This window comes from Macaca nemestrina, chromosome 3 (genome assembly GCF_043159975.1).
Source record: "Macaca nemestrina isolate mMacNem1 chromosome 3, mMacNem.hap1, whole genome shotgun sequence".
Taxonomy (NCBI): domain Eukaryota; kingdom Metazoa; phylum Chordata; class Mammalia; order Primates; family Cercopithecidae; genus Macaca; species Macaca nemestrina.
In genome coordinates, this window is record NC_092127.1 from 133685085 (window position 1) to 133702794 (window position 17710).

A 17710-nucleotide genomic window follows, 5' to 3' on the forward strand; every position below is an offset into this window, starting at 1 on the left:
AGAGGTAAGACTCCATCTCAAAAAAAAAAAAAAAAAAAAAAGAAAGACGGCTGGGCGCGGTGGCTCAAGCCTGTAATCCCAGCACTTTGGGAGGCCGAGACGGGCGGATCACGAGGTCAGGAGATCGAGACCATCCTGGCTAACACGGTGAAACCCCGTCTCTACTAAAAATACAAAAAAAAAAAAAAACTAGCCGGGCGAGGTGGCGGGCGCCTGTAGTCCCAGCTACTCGGGAGGCTGAGGCAGGAGAATGGCGTAAACCCGGGAGGCGGAGCTTGCAGTGAGCTGAGATCCGGCCACTGCACTCCAGCCCTGTCTACAGAGCAAGACTCCGTCTCAAAAAAAAAAAAAAAAGAAAAAGAAAAAGAAAAAGTACTATTCAGTAACTGAGTTTTACCTTTTAAGCCTTTTGTCATTTACTCTCATTTCTTTTTACTTTCATTCTTGCCAGACTTTCACTCTGGGCACAAGTTTTAATTTCCCAGCTTTTTTCTATTCTGCGCTGCAAATGAGGAAGAAAGAGAATGACAGTACAGTTCCACTTTTTTATACTAAAATGTATGTGTGAGAGAGACATTGCTAAGATTTTTATTTCTGGAGAAATGAGAATTGAAATTGAAAGCAAGGCCAGGTGTGGTGGCTTATACATGTAATCCCAGAACTTTTTTTTTTTTTTTAAGTGACAGCAAGTTTATTAGGAAGGTAAAGCAATAAAGAATGGCTGCTCCATTGGCAGAGCAGCCAATCCCAGCACTTTGGGAGACTGAGGCCGGAGGATCGCTTGAGCCCAGGAGTTCGAGACCAGCCTGGGCAGCATAGGGCGACCCCATCTCTACAAAAAATTTAAAAATTAGCTAGGTGTGGTAGCCTGCACTTGGGGTTACAGCTACTTGGAAGGCTGAGGTTGTAGGATTGCTTGAGCCCAAGAAATTGAGACTGTAGTGAGCCATGCTCATGCCACTGTACCCCAGCCTGGGTGACAGCAAGACCCTGTCTAAAAGAAAAAAGAAATTGAAAACAGTAAGGCAGAAACCTTAAAAATGGAAATGTATGCTAGCAAGTTACTTTGATCAGAGGAGGACAGAAAATGGAAAAAAAAGTTTAAAAAAAATTTAGCCGTTGGTATAAGGAATTCTGGGAATAATAATTGAATATTTAAAATGTAAATCACATATGCAAAGAGGAATCACTAGCAAGATATTCCATGGACTTTGACAATATATGGTTTTGAATAATCAAAAATATTTTTTCATACACCTTCTGTTTGCCAGGCATAGCTAACTTTAGACCTAGGGCCTAATTCAGTACACATGATGTTACAATCCTTAGTACATGATGTTACAATCCTTAGGATATCCAGGACTAAATCTTAAAGGGGCTTTCTTCCCATATAGACCTCATTATCTTAAGAAATTGATGTTTTACATTTGATTTTTGGGGAAAGGCAAGGTTAGTCTACAGTAGAATTTTAAAGTGGGTAAATTTGTTTATTTGCTTCTTTTTAAAAACATTTTTGGCATTATGATGTTATCTGTAGAAAAGTGGTTGATAGCTAATGTACAGTTTGAAGAACAGTTTTAAAGTTGACATCTTTATAACCATTATCCAGGTCAAGAAATACAACATTATCGTTCCAGAAATCCCTGTTTGTCTTCTCCAATCACAATATCTTCTTTCCTGCGTTACTACTCTGCTAGGGGTAATCAATCCCATTCTTTTGTGATAATAATTTTCCTGCTTCCTAAAAATTGTTTGAACATACATGAACATACCTCTAAGTATAATTTAGTTTAGTCTGTTTTTGAAGTTATATAAATGGAATTACATTGTTTGTATTTTTTCCTCTCGCTTCTTTTACTTAATATATTTATGAAATTTGTCCGTATTGTTATATGCAGCTATAGCTTGTTTATTTTCAGCTATATAGTATTGAATTTTGTTTTTTAAAAATACTGTTTTTTTGAGACAGGATTTCACTCAGTTGCCCAGGTAAAGTGCAGTGGCACAGCCATGGTTCACTGCAGCCTCGACCTCCCCAGGCTCGGGTGATCCTCCCTCCTCAGCCTCCAGAGTAGCTAGCACCATAGGCCACCACACCTGTGTGCCACCACGCTTGGCTAATTTTTGTATTTTTTATAGAGATGGGGTTTTGCCATGTTACCCAGGCTGGTTTCAAACTCCTGGGTTCAAGCGATCTGCCCATCTTGGCCTCCCAGAGTGTTGGGATTACAGGCGTGAGCCACTGTGTGGGGCCTATAGTATTTAATTTTATTCATATATCACTGTTTGTTCATTTTATACCTTTAATTGATTTTTGAATGATTTCCAGTTTAGTTACTCATATAAACAGCATTGCTCTGAACGTAAATTCACTTGCATACATGCAAAAGTTTCTGTAGGAATAAGAAGTAAAATTACTAGGAATGTTATGATGCCTGTTTTCCCAACTGGCTTTCCAGTTTTCTCTCCCCACAGTGTAATCAAGCTCTCATTAATCCATGTCTTTGCCAGCATTTAGTCGTGTCTGGCTTTCTCATTTTTGTCATTCTGCTGAGTGGTTACTATTTTTTTGTTTAATTTGTATTTCCCCGCTTGCTAATGAGGCTGTGTTCCTTTTCATATGTTTATTAGGCATTTTGATTTTTGTGAAGTGCCCACTTGGGTCCTTTTGCCCATTTTCCTCTGGGCCATCTGTCTTCTCTCACTGCATTTTTTATATAGCTTTTTGCTGAAGTGCCTACTCAAGTTTGCTTACCTTTTGAAAGGAGAGACTTAAGTTCTAAAAGCAACTCTTTTTCCTTTTATTTCTGGGGTCAGCTGTCAGTGCAGTTATCCTCAGGTATTAGAAACTAACCAGATTAAACCAATGTTGGAAAATAGAGGGTATTCTTAAACAGGGTATTGGACTAGGTGACCTCCATTTAAGGTCTGCTGACACATTTGTCATTTGACTCTCAGCATGCCTCACATTAACCAAGGGCACAGAAACTGATAAATAAAACCAAAATGCCAAAAATTTTAATTTGCAGAAAGAAATGTAATCATTAAGGTAATTGAATTTAGATCAGTTTATTCTTTATTTGGTTCATAATTCTCAACCAGTGGAAGGAAGTCATAAGAATCTCTGGGAGCTAAACAATTTGAACACTTGAGATAGAGTGTGGAAAAATAGATAACAGTAACTGGGAAGGGTAGGTGGAGGGGAGGGGGAAGATGAAGAGGAGTGAGTTAAAGTATACAGACATACAGGAAGCTTGAAGAAATAATTCAGTGTTTTACAGCAGAGTAGAATGCAAAAATATATTGTACTCTGGTGATGGACACCCTGAATATCTTGATTTGATTACTGCACATTATGTACATGTACAAAATTTCTCATGTATTCCACAATTTGCACACACAAGAAAGAATCTCAGGGATTTGAGTGCTTTTTAAAATAACAATCCCTTGGAGGTTCAAATATGTGGGATGCCTCCTAGTTAAAAGTCATCACCCTAGTGAATCACTGTTACTGTTGGGAGTATATTGAACCCTTTAGTTAGATTGCAGAGAAGTTGAAAAACATTGCTTTCATATACAAGACAAGACAATTTATAATAAGGTTTTCTGTTGAGCTTGGAATCAGAGCCCAGAGGAATTAGTTAAATCATGTTAATCAGACTATGTCATCAGATTATGATGCTTTAATACATTTGTCTTCATTTTAAGACTTAATGGCTTTCTGAATCTGATATCCATGTTTATGGAATGGGGCGTTTTCTTTCCATATACTAGAGTCAGAATGCCAAACTGGCCATTCTTTATAACTAGCATGCAGGTGATCCTATTATTATTAACATATTCTTTTATCAGACAGTTTATTGTAATCTGGTCATATCTTCATGATGTTACAATTTGATTACCTTTGTTGGAGTCTGGTGCACATTCTTGGAAGGTGGCCTCAGCTGTTTTGTGTGTATTGGGGACTGCTACATTGTTAATTCTCTGTGCTTCTGTAAACAGTTTCACACTGTGGGGATAGTATTTCTGGGATAGAGTGGTGGAATATGAGGATGGTTGGGTGGGTGGCTTCCCTGTATCTTTGGATATTTTCTTCCACTAAACTCAAGAAATGAGATTTTATTTCTTCATCCAGTAGTCCTTCCCCAGATTCATCCTTGATCTATTCCTTGAGGTTATAGTATGAACCACCCACTATTCAAATGTCAGTTTTTCTTAGAATGCTCTTAGTGATGAGAAGTGACTGTTTTCAGACCTTGGCAAGGTCAGTCCTACTTTGGATGTTCTCATTTCATCACACTTCTTGGCATTTGTAGATTTGGAAGAATTGGGCCTTTGGTACCTCTGATCTCTTCCTTTAGCAACTTATTGTGCATCCATATGCTTAGCTTTTGCTGGTTCAGCTTTTTTTTTTTTTTTAACCTGCCACCTAGTGGCCGAAATGTTGCTATACAATTGATAAGGTACCACTAATTTTGGCAAAATAGTAAGAGGCAAAGCACCAAAGAAGATTATGTAATCTCTCCCTTCTCCAAATCACTCTTGGTAAGAATGATCTTTAAAACATACCACTCAGATTATTAGCAATCTTGGTATGGAATGTTTTTTAAAATAATGATAATGTACTTTATATGGTGATTTATGTTATTATTTAGACCCAAAGCTTTGATTTAATTGTTTCCTTTTAGCTTATTTTTGAGATATGCAGACTGCTAGGAAGCTGTCTCTTTTTTTTTCATTGAGCTGAATTCTTTTGGAGGATCACTGTTACTAATTGTGAAGTACTATTTTACTTTTAATTAAAAAAGATATTTTTAAATTTACAGATAAAAATTATATTTAATTTTATATTCATATGTAAATTATATATAATATAAAAATTATATTTAATTTTATATTCATATGTAAATTATATATAATATAAAAATTATATTTATGGTATACAACATGATGTTTTAAAATATGTCTACATTGTGGAATGGTTAAACCAAGCTAATTAACATATACATTACCAATACTATTTTACTTTTATCCAACACTTCTTACCGCTGGTAAGCCACTGAAAAACTAGAAACTATGATAAAGAAGGTGTAAACCATACTTATTTATGACACAACAGCATATTTTTTACTTTTAATAAGTCATTCTTTTTTTTTTTTTTGAGACAGAGTCTCGTTCTGTTGCTCAGGCTGAAGTGCAGTGGTGTGATCTTGGCTCACTGCAACCTCTGCCTCCTGGGTTCAAGCGATTTTCTTGCCTCAGCCTCCCAAGTAGCTGGAGCTGGGATTACAGGTGTGTGCCACCACGCCTGGCTAATTTTTGTAATTTTAGTAGACATGGGGTTTCACCATGTTGGTCAGGCTGGTCTTGAACTCCTGACCTCAAGTGATCCACCCATCTTGGCCTCCCAAAGTGCTGGGATTACAGGTGTGAGCCACTGCTCTGGCCCAATAAGTCGTTCTTGAAAATTAGTTAAGAGTGCTTGATAAAGCACTTCCACTTGTACCTTTTGAATTGATGTGATAACTTTTGTTGGCTTGTATTTTTTTGAGTCTTGCTTTGTTGTCCAGGCTAGAGTACAATGGTGAACCTCAGCTCATTGCAGCCTCCGCCTCCTGGGCTCAAGTGATCCTCCCACCTCAACCTCCTCAGTAGCTGGGACTACAGGCCCGCACCGACATGCCCGGCTAATTTTTGTATTTTTTATAGAGATAGGATTTTGCCAATGTTGCCCAGGCTTGTCTCAAACTCCTGGGATCAAGCAGTCTGCCTGCCTCAGCCTCCCAAAGTGCTGGAATTAGGTGTATGAGTCACCATTCCTGGCCTGTTGGCTATTTTATAATTATCTTATTTGGTAGACTCTGATCTTTTACAATTGAACTTAATTCAACTCTTTTGCAATGTTTACAAAGATTAGACTTAGAATTAAAAGATAAATGATTTTATAGCTGACCTTGATATTTCTGTTTTTCACTTACCTTGGCAATAATCTGTACTTCCTATAAAACAAATATTCTTTCATAAAGTGACAATGGATATGTATTATAGAGACAGAATAAAAATTATCCATAATCCTACCACTCTGTATGTATCTTTTACATAGTTGAAATAATAATGTAATATATTACATTTTGGCGGAGGTGATACATAATTTTAAAAATATTATAAAGTAATACTTGTTTACTGTTTGAAGTTAAGGAAATATTAGAAATTATCAAAAGACAGGAATAAAACTTACCTATAACCTTATTATCCAGAGATAACCATAGATCTTACTTGATAAAACAGTATATACAGTTTTGTATTTTGTTTCTTCCCCGTCCCCCATAATATTTATATGTTAGGGCAATTAAAATTATCATTAAAAATTTACTGTAAATGATTTTTAACGGCAGCCTAATTTATTGTATGCATGTACTATTATTAATATAAATGCCTAATAATAGTGAAATGATAACCTATTCGCTTAGCTCTGTGATAAATACCTTTGTGGTTAAATCTGTATTCTAGATTATATCTTTTTTTTTGTTTGTTTTTTGAGATGGAGTCTCGCTCTGTCACCCAGGCTGGAGTGCAGCCATCTGGACTCACTGCAAGCTCTGCCTCCCAGGTTCACACCATTCTCCTGCCTCAGCCTCCTGAGTAGCTGGGACTACAGGCGCCCGCACCACGCCCCGCTAATTTTTCTTTTGTATTTTTAGTAGAGACTAAAATTTCACTGTGTTTCACTGTGTTAGCCGGGATGGTCTTCATCTCCTGACCTTGTGATCCACCCTCCTCGGCCTCCCAAAATGCTGGGATTACAGGCGTAAGCCATCGTGCCTGGCTTAGATTATTTCTTTAAATTTTCAAAAGTGGAATTAATTGGGCCAAAAGGTACAGATTTTTTTTTCCCACAAATGTAGCTAAACTGCTTTCTATCTAACAGTGTTCTACCAATTTGTATTCAGTGTAGTTTCACTCTGACACATTCATATTTTTTTCTGGATAGTTTGCAGAGGGAAAAACTTGATAAAATAAACATTCAGTTTGGTAAAGATGATGCACAGTAGTTTTCAGATTTTTTTTTTTCTTTCTTTCTTTTTTTTTTTTTTTGAGACAAGATTCTTGCTCTGTTACCCAGGCTGGAGTGCAGTGGCACAGTCTTGGCTCACTGCAACCTCCACCTCCCAGGCATAAGCAATTCTCCCACCTCAACCTCTGGAGTAGCTGGGATTACAGGTGCACGCCACCATACCTGGCTAATTTTTTGTAGAGACAGGGTTTTGCCATGTTGCCCACGCTGGTCTGGAACTCCTGAGCTTCAGTGATCCGCCTGCTTCGGACTCCCAAAGTGCTGGGATTATAGGCCTGAGCTGTCTCACCTGGCTGGATAAATTTTTAATATGTATTTTATTCTTAACATTTATACTTGCATACAAAAAACCCTAGCAATTTGTCTCAAATTTCATCATAGGATCAAAAGAAAATGTTTTATATGACTCATAAATTATCCTGAAGAACCAGATAATGATACCCTGGCTTACTGTTAATTTTCTAATCTGTTACACTATTAAACTAAGAGACAATAACATCTTCATAGCTGAAAATTCTATTTCAGATTTTTGATTCAGTTTGAATTTACATGTTTGTATTTTTAGAACTAGTTTATTATTTTTTTGGTTAGGTGATATCAAGATTGGTTCTCTGAGTTATTTTAATATAGTAAACTTTGAAATTGCTTTGGGCAAGAGAGATTATATTTATTGAGGAAATTCAAATAAAATGAGGTATGTGGTCTTTTTTAGTGATTAATTTTTTTATTGTGGCAAAAATATAAAATTTATCATCTGAACCGTTTTTAAGGGTACAGCTCAGTAATGTTAAAAGCATATTTAGGTTATTATGAACAGATCTCCAGAATTTTAGCCTCCTGAAAAAATCCAGAGACTCCTGGAGCTTTTCCTACTATATTTTGAAGAACCTCTATCTTAGAGAATATATTACTTCATCTGGAGAAAACAAAGACTCAAAGAGAACTCTGGAAATATAGTCTTTTAAAAAATATCATCTAAAAGATTAATAATTCTTTTTATCATCTTATCCGGTCTGTGTTCATATTTCCCCATTAAAAATAATATTTTCATAATTTTTTGAAATTAAGAACCAAACAAGGTTCACACACGTTACATTTGGTGGTTGATATGCCCTTTATTTATTTTTTATTTTTGTTTATTTATTTTTCTGAGATGGAGTCTTGCTCTGTTACCCAGGCGGGAGTGCAGTGCACGATTTCAGCTCACTGCAACCTCTGCCTCCCCAGTTCAAGTGATTCTCCTGCCTTAGCCTCCCAAGTAGCTAGGATTATAGGTGCGTGCCACCATGCCTGGCTAATTTTTTATAATTTTGGTAGAGACAGGGTTTCACCATGTTGGCCAGGCTGGTCTTGAACTCCTGACCTCAGGTGATCTGCCTGCCTCGGCCTCCCAAAGTGTTGGGATTACAGGCGTGAACCACCGGGCCCAGCCTTGATATGCTTTTAAATTTTAATCTATTGGTTGTCTCTTCCTTTTCTTCCTTTATAATTTATTTGTTGAAGAAACAGGGTCATTTGTTCTACATAATTTTCCTCATTCTGGTTTTGGCTGAGTGTATCTCTGGTAAAATTTAACATGTTTTTCAGTTCTCTGTATTTCCAGTAAATTTACAAGTAGAGACAGACTTGATTAGATTTACTTTCAATTCTTTTTTGGCAAGATTCCTAGTTGGTGATATGTATTTCTTTAAATCAAAAAGATGTGTTTTGTGATGTTAAAATCAAACAGTTTAGGTTTTGTCAGCTTGATTCATCTGTTATAAAATTCCCAATTAACTTTAATAATAGCATCTATTGCTAATTGTTGCCTCATTGCAGTATATTAGTAGGTGTTGTAAAAGGTGATATTCCTTCTCCAGCCTTCTAGATTTATTGGCTGAGATTCTTCAGGAATGAAGACCTCTTCTTCATATACCACTTTATTACCCTGAAAGTATTTATACAGGAAAGGCCAAAATAAAATGGGACTTTTTTTTCTTTTCACCTACACATTCCCAGAATAATTTGTGCCTTAGGAGCCTCAAAACATGACTAGAGGTTTGTTGTTGTTGTTTTTAGTATTATAAACTCATGGATTTTTGCCTCCCATTCATTTTCGATGTTCAAATTCTTTGTTTGACCAGTGGCAGCTTTATTTATGTTGGCTCTTTTGTCCTTGGCACAATCCCAGTGGTCTGTAATAGTTTCCTAAAATATACAAGATGAAGCTCATCTTGTATATTTTCTTCCCCAGATTTAGAATCAGAATTCTAATTCCTTTCAGTGGGAAATGGTATTTAGAGATTATAATCTGGGTAATATTTTTGTATATTCCTACAAGGTTCTCATTGTTTATAGGCGTTTTGGTGGACAGAACTAGGAAAACTTTATAGAAAGAGAAAAATAATTCATGTTTCCAGATGCTAGTTCTAACTCAGATAAAAGATGATAAGAGTTTTTACTTCATTTTAAAATTTATATTTGTATTTTTCCTCAACATGGAAAATGTGGTTCTAACAATAAGAGTATTGAATTACAAAATCTGGGGGAGGGACTATTCTGTTGTATTAGAAGATTGGAGGGTTACAAATACAAATGCCTAAAGGTACCAGCCAGCCAAATGAATGTATCAGGCCTGTTATGAAAATCGTCTGGGAATGGTGGGGGTTAATAAGCTGGAGAGCATATATCCCATCTAAAGGAGGCATCTGTGACTTGACTCTAGCTGATTTTTGCCAAGAGGGAATATGGGCACAGTACTGCTTGTTTTTTTTCATTTTTAAAAAGAAGATGTAATCCCAGCACTTTGGGAGGCCAAGGCGGGCGGATCATGAGGTCAGGAGATCAAGACCATCTTTGCCAACACGGTGAAACCCCATCTCTACTAAAAATACAAAAAATTAGTCGGGCATAGTGGCATGCGCCTGTAGTCCCAGCTGCTCGGGAGACTGAGGCAGGAGAATTGCTTGAACCCAGTAGGTGGAGGTTGCAGTGAGCTGAGATCGTGCCACTGCACTCCAGCCTGGGAGACAGAGCAAGACTCCCTCTCAAAAAAAAAAAAAAAAAAGAAAAAGAAGATGTAAATCCAAATATTTTATGTGAAATTATTTAGCTTTTAAATACTGACAATAATATTGACAAACTAAGTCAAAGTTTTAAAAAGGCCTTTTGGACCAAACAAGGATTTCTTCCATAGGTTATTAGTTTGTAACCTCTTGTGAGAAAGATCTAAGGATTTTTCCAGACCTCAGACAATCTGAAAAATATATTTGGAAAGAGTATGAGAAAGGGAACTTAATCATCTTGGTTTTGCTAATCATGATTGCATTTATTTATCTGACTTTTCTTTTTTAGCCTTAAAAAATTAAAATAGCCCTATAATTAATTTTGCTTTTCTTTTTGCACATTCAAAATAGGAACTTACAACGTCTCAGAAAAATGGTGGGAATGTTCTTCAGATGATGTATGAGAAACCTGAACGATGGTCTTTTACCTTCCAAACATATGCCTGTCTCAGTCGAATAAGAGCTCAGCTTGCCTCTCTCAATGGCAAGCTCAAAGATGCAGAGAAACCTGTATTACTTTTTGAACGATCTGTGTATAGTGACAGGTATGTATAAATGGCTTATACGTGGCCATTTGAAGTTTTTATCTTAGAACTGGACTTTTTGTTTTTCTTTTCTTTCTTTCTTTTTTTTTTTTTTTAATGTTTCCTGGGAATTAGTAATATGAATGGCTGAGTTGGGGATTTAAGATGGAAAATGATATTTAAATCCCTCAGCAGTCTGGTACTAATGGCATTAGGGAAGTTATTGCATTTATTAATCACCAGCTTCCATAGAAACTGTTGGGAATATGGTGGTGCCCATCTCATTTAAATTTGCAGAGAAGTTGTTTTTCCCTCTAACCCTTTTAAAATTCTCATCTGCTCTGATTAAATCTGTATCTATATCCTAGACTCTTACCTGGAACAAGTAGATAAAAGTCTCTAAGGGGCCTTAGAATTGCCCTACTTATGCTAGGATTCTTTTGACCTCCAAAGTTAGCTCAGAACAGAGGTTCTCAGACTTTTTGATCTCGGGACCCTTTTCAGTTCTTAATAACTATCGAGGCATCCAAAGAACTTGTCCTATTGATACTTGCGTTACTAGAAATTGAGATGCACAAAAATGATTTAAAACTAGCAATAATAAATTCATTACATATTAATATAAATACACTTCACAAAAAGTTATATTTTCTAAAATAAAAACTAGCTAGAAAAGTATCATTGCTTTACATTTTTGCAGATATCTTTAATGCCTCACTTATTAAAAGAGCTGGATTTTTATTTATGCTTCTGTATTTAATCTGTTATGATATGTTTGTTTGTTTGAAGTATATTGGTATATGAAGTAATCTGGCCTCTCACAGAACCCCTTAGAATATCTTGGGGACTCATGGGGTCCTCACTCCATATTTTGAGAACCATTGGCCAAAAACATGATGGAAAGACTCCTGTCTTTTTCTGCTTTCCATGGCACTATGTGCCACTGGATTTAGGAGAATGTTTCGTGTTCATGTTTTCTTTTTTATTTCTTTGTTTGTTTGTTTGTTTGTTTGTTTTGAAATGATACATGTGTTGATGAAGACTCTCTTTTAGGTATATTTTTGCATCTAATTTGTATGAATCTGAATGCATGAATGAAACTGAGTGGACAATTTATCAAGACTGGCATGACTGGATGCATAACCAATTTGGCCAAAGCCTTGAATTGGATGGAATCATTTATCTTCGAGCCACTCCAGAGGTAAAACCCAATAAAAATGTATTGCATTGAAAATTTAAAGAAATATTTAGAACTCTTTTTAGTGGTATATAATCAGGGCAATTTAGTTTAACTCCAGTCTCCCAACCTCCCACTCCCCATCTCTAAATTAGAAACTTGTAACTGTGCAGATAGGAGCATTCTTTTTTCTCAGCAAATTAGAATCCCAGCCTGGGCAAGTTGCTTTTTTAGGCTCTTTGCGCTTCCTCAATCCTTTTTTATTTTCCTCATTATTTCTTCCCAACATTTGCAGACTCTTCTCATTCATCACAGTTAAAGTAATGAATGTGGTCAAGCAACTCCTAGAATATAGACTTTCTGAGGCGGGACCTTGGGTATTTTGATTACTGTTGAATTTCCAGTGCCTAGAACACCCAGTGGTAGGCACTGTTGGAGCATATAGTAGGAGCTCAGTAAATATTTATTGAATGAATGGCGATGCTGATGGAGGTCCATTTCAAGAAATCTTTTATTATGGTTGTTTGTGCCTTGGAAATGAGTGGATAATGGCAACTATAGTTGGGAAAAGACTTAGAGGACCCTTGCCATTTTCCATTAAGGGAGCTCACTTGAAAAGGTGCTTTTTGTGATAGGTTATAACATAGCTATTCTATTTACATATGATGTTATATAATGAATACAGGAAGACCAAATATATGCCTTTCATAAAACTAACCTAAATATTAAGATCTTACATTTAATCAGAAGCCTGCTGGTTTTGGTGCTTGCATTTCTATTGTTTCTGTTTTTTAATTCTCATTTTTTCCTTAAGTCACAGGGTAGGCACTGATGAATGTAAATGTCATAACTTCTGGCCTAAAATTAGAATACTGTGTTGTTATCAAAGCTGGGTTTTCAAAGAAATTAGGTTTCTGATTCCAACGGATGATTTTGTTCTCCATCAAGTAAAGATTTTGTTCTTCATTAAGTAAGCGAGGATTTAGCAATTCTTTAGCAATTTCATAAGTTAATTTTGAAATTCACTTTTATTTTTGAAATTTTTTTTGTTCTTAATTACAAAAATAGTAAATAAAAATGTGAAAAAGAACGTAAGGAATACTAATAATTTCATTTTGCTTGAAACATTTATAGTCACTATTAAGCTAGAATTTAGCAATTATAATAATTTTGAAATTCTTTTATTTTTGAAAAGATTTCTTAAAGTTATGAAAATAGTACAAACACCAAAAAACAAAGAATACTAATAATTTCATTTTAATACTGATAATTTCATCAGTATTGTTTCTGATATCTTTTGATGAAAGGATTAATTGTTGAAAAGAGAATTTAGAGTTTGAAACACAGTTTGTATGCTGCGATGGTCTTATGCATGTCATTTAGGTTGGAGGCTTTTATTTCTTGGAATGCATGAAGAGTTTCTCAGGGTCTATAAGCCCCCACAAATTATACAAAATTTTTTATGTATGTGTGCTTTTGGGGGAACATAATCTAGAGCTGCACTGTCCAATGTGGCTATTTAAATTTAGGGTTATTAAAATTTAGAAATTTAGTTCCTTGGTCATCACACTAGCTGTATTTCAAGTGCTTAAAAACCACAGGTAGCTAGTGGCTACCTTATTTGATAATGCAGATATAGGACAGGCATAAAACATTCCAAAGTTGTTTTGGTTGTGCTGGTATAGAGTTTTCATCACATTAAGAACCACTGCCTTTAGTGGTTTTATGTGAACTGAACATAGATATTTTATAGTCAAGTTTGGTTAACAGCAAAGTAAGATTATGTTTATAGATTGGCATACCTTTTAGCTGTTGTCTCTGAACATTTTAAGTAGATGTTTAGTTTTTTTCTCTTTTTTATCAAACTCAGTGTATTTCATGTGTGGATACCAAAAATTTATAGACTTATTTTAACTTATTTTTGAAAGTACCACTTGGCTTAGAGCCACCAAGTGGCTGAAAAGCTCATGGAGGGAAAAATGAATTATTTCAACTTTTAAGAAGTAATAAGTAGAGATTTTGGCTAGCATGAGTAGAGAGACACAGAAAAGAAAATTTTGATGGCAGCAGACAAGAATAATTGTTCACTGCCTTTTTCTTCCATCTCTTATTACTTGCTTTTAGAAATGCTTACATCGAATATATTTACGGGGAAGAAATGAAGAGCAAGGCATTCCTCTTGAATATTTAGAGAAACTTCATTATAAACATGAAAGCTGGCTCCTGCATAGGACACTGAAGTAAGACTTCTTTATTTTTATTTGCTATTCATTTTAAATACCTTTGTTAAATTTTAATCTAAAATTTGGAAGATATGACTAGCAACATGTAAAATTTTCAGTCATTTTGCTTATTGGTATCTTTCAAAACTAGGTATAGATTTTGATCCTGTTGATTGCAATGAGATCCTATTTCCTTAAAGTTTTTATAACTAGTATCCCTTGGTGGTATTGTTAGTATAATATATGAAATTTCACTTTAAGTGATAAAGTAGGAAATATATCTGTACATTATTTAGTTACTCTTTCAGAAAGAATTTTGACTTGGGACATTGTATAGCATGGTTGTTGAGAGGATAGACTTTGTTATTAGTCAGATCTTGGCTCAAGTCCAGTCTTATTGGTGTGACCTTGGATAGCCTCTGAGCTTCAGAATGACAATTCTGAACTTTAGTTTTCTCATCTTTAAAATGCAGAAATTCCTCCTTTATTATCTGTTTTTCAATTTTGAAGAGAATCATATGTTACAGTACCCAGCTTTATATATTTGTACCCGAGTTTTTTGGCTTCATGTGGTAAATCTAAATGAGAAAGAAGGGGCTGCCAGATGAAGTATTGCAAAGTAACTTTAGTGTAAATGATTGACAACATTTTGATTTTCCAAGGACATACGAATGAATTTTTAATGTTTCTCTCTCTTTTTTTTACATTTCTGATTATTTTATTAATCTCTCTTTTTAAACAGAACCGACTTCGATTATCTTCAAGAGGTGCCTATCTTAATACTGGATGTTAATGAAGACTTTAAAGACAAACATGAAAGTCTGGTTGAAAAGGTAGATTTAGACAGACTACAAACAAATATTTGTTTTTTCTAAAAAAGTGTACTGACTTGTGAGAAAACAATTTTCTAACAGAAAAGATTCCATAAAGTTATGTTAAGAAACAGTTAAGAGCTTTAGAAGATTTTGGACTGTTTAGATTCCAGTCCTGACTAAATTCTAGCTTTGTGGCCTGGGTTAAAATAAAGATCCTTCGGAATCTCAGAATCTGACAGATGTTTTAGAAAAAAGTTAAATAAATAAAAATAAAACAAGGATTGTTTTTTAATCCTTCAGTGCCTCTATCTGTACAATAGGGATAATCATAATAACAAAAGTTCTTTCTCACCCCCTTTTTCTCTGCTTTGTCCCCATTTCTTCCTCTCTTCCTTACACCACCAATCTTTAGATACTTTAATAATAAACTGCTTGTGAAGTTAAATTTATCTTTTTCAACTAAATTCAATATGGAGGATATTTAAAGTTGTAGGATATGGATCTCATCCATTTTTACGTTGGCTAAAGTCTTGAGATTGAGGGTTTTAGTTTTCAGTTTCATTTGGGATCATGTCAAGGATTAATTGACATTGCTTAATCATTGAGTCATTGTCTTAATCACAGTGCATTTATCGCTCAAATCACTGGGAGTTGACCATATTCTGTTAAGTGAGTGGTGCCCCTTGATAAAGGGACTGGGCGAGAATTTATTGATGAAGATTTGAGAGAGAATAGTAAGGGAATTTGTATAACAAATATCCCTATACCCATGTTGATAACTCAGTGATTAAGCTATAAAGAAGAAACCACAATTTGTTTGGTTTAGTTTTGAGAGAAATTTGATTTTTCCTTTCTTTTGTGACATAATGTCTACTGTTTAATAGAGACTTGACATTCATAAGGAATATAATAAGGATTTTGAAAATCTTGACTTTTTATGTAACTACCGTAGCGTATACATGTAGTTGTTTTTCCCATGATATGAACTAAAGCTTATCTGGAAAATTCCAGTGACCTCTTCATACTATTAATGATGTTAAAAATATAGGATAAATTAACTTATAATACTATTAAATGAAATTAAGTCAGCATTAAGTATTAACAGCCAACCATCAATTTAACTGACTTTGTAAATCACTTTTTAATTTTATCTAACACTTCTTTGTTTTGACTAAGAATCATTTCACGTTATTATATTTACTTTTATTAATAATGTTAGCAGTTGACTTTCTTTTTAAGGTATTTTTACAAGGCAATAATCTTTGTCTCTTGAGAATTACTGAGTAGCCTAGAATATGTGAAGAACAAGCATATTCTTACATTATGGTCAATTGGCTATGTTCATTGACTCCTTATATGATTTTCCCCACACACTGACATTGCAGGGTATGATTCACATATGTGCTTCAGAAACATGACAAATCTACTACATGTTTGATCTTCAGAGTTGCTTGAACTATTGTGCTTATTAATGTTATCAGTGTTAAAGCTGCATATGTCAATGGTCTATGATATTAAATAAAGAGATTATAAAATTGGTGTTACAGCTATTTTAGAACTGTATCTAAAATTGATAGATGCAGTGGCTCACACCTGTAATCCCAGCACTTTGGGAGGCTGAGGTGGGAAGACTGCTTGAGCCCAGGAGTTCCTGACCAGCCTGGGCAACATAATGAGACCTCATCTCTATAAAAAAAACAAACAAAAACTAGCCAGACATGATGGTGTGCACCTAGCCAGGAGTTCAAGGCTGCAGTGAGCTTTGATTGCATCACTGTACTCAGCCTGGGTGACAGAGCAATAAATAACTCCTAAAATGACCTTTTAGGTCATTCATCTTTTACTACTGAAGTATTTAACAATATTTCTTTCTTTCTTTTTTTTTTTTTTTCTCGAGACAGTTTTGCTGCGTCACCTGGGCTGGAGTGCAGTGGCACAATCTTGGCTCACTGCCATCTCCTTCTCCCAGGTTCAACCAATTCTGCCTCAGACTCCCAAGTAGGTGGGATATCAAGTGCACGCCTCCATGCCTAGCTAATTTTTGTGTTTTTAGTAGAGATGGGGGGTTTCACCATGTTGGCCAGTCTGGTCTGAAACTCCTGACCCTAAGTGATCCACCCACCTCGGCTTCCCAAAGCGCTGGGATTACAGGCATGAGCCACTGGGCCTGGCCTTAACAATATTTCTTTGGAAAGTAAATGCAATGGCATTGTGATAGTTACTTATACAGCTGGGGTCTTCAACTATTATATATTTTTAAATGAAGAGGAATATCAGATACCTCAAATTAGTCAAGGAATTATACTGATTTTTTTTTTCTTCCTTTCCTCAGGTCAAAGAATTTTTGAGTACTTTGTGATCTTGCTGGAGACTACAGGCAGCCAAATGGTTTCAGATACTTCAGCTTTGTGTATCTTCGTAGCTTCATATTAATACAAGTTTCTTTAGAAAACCCAAGTTTTTAACCATTTTTGTTCTAAGGAAAAAGAAAAGATTTTTAAACGAATCTTATGTGAAACTTTTTGACCAGTTTTCTTTTCTTCTTTTCTTTTTTTTTTTAAAAAGACATTTAAAGACAAAGACATTATTTCTCATAGCAGGAAGTGTAGAGGTAGATGGTTCCAGAATCAGTATAGTGGCTAAACTACATTAGAAAAGATCCAGCTTCCGTCTTTCCCCTCTTTTGTCTTCCTCAGCAGGTTGGCTTTTTCCCCTGGTGCCTCTCACCTCATTGGTGACCAGTTTCTTAACTGAAAGCTTTAATGTTACATAGTAAATGGTAGTGTGTCCTGTGTAAATTAGTATACCTATTAAAAGTTGCAAAGTAGAATTAAAGGAATTCCTAGAATAAGG

At 35.3% G+C, this 17710-nt stretch overlaps 1 protein-coding gene across 1 annotated transcript in view; it reads left to right on the forward strand.

Moving 5' to 3' along the window:
* Positions 1–17421, forward strand: part of LOC105477325 (deoxycytidine kinase) — a 30295-nt gene extending 12874 nt beyond the window's left edge. Inside the window, exons 3-7 of the mRNA XM_011733792.2 lie at positions 10471–10664; positions 11697–11844; positions 13945–14060; positions 14785–14875; positions 17190–17421. Coding sequence (XP_011732094.2) covers positions 10471–10664; positions 11697–11844; positions 13945–14060; positions 14785–14875; positions 17190–17216 — 576 coding nt within the window. The 3' untranslated portion in view covers positions 17217–17421. The remainder of the gene's footprint in view (positions 1–10470; positions 10665–11696; positions 11845–13944; positions 14061–14784; positions 14876–17189) is intronic.
* The last annotated feature ends 289 nt before the right edge of the window (positions 17422–17710 follow it).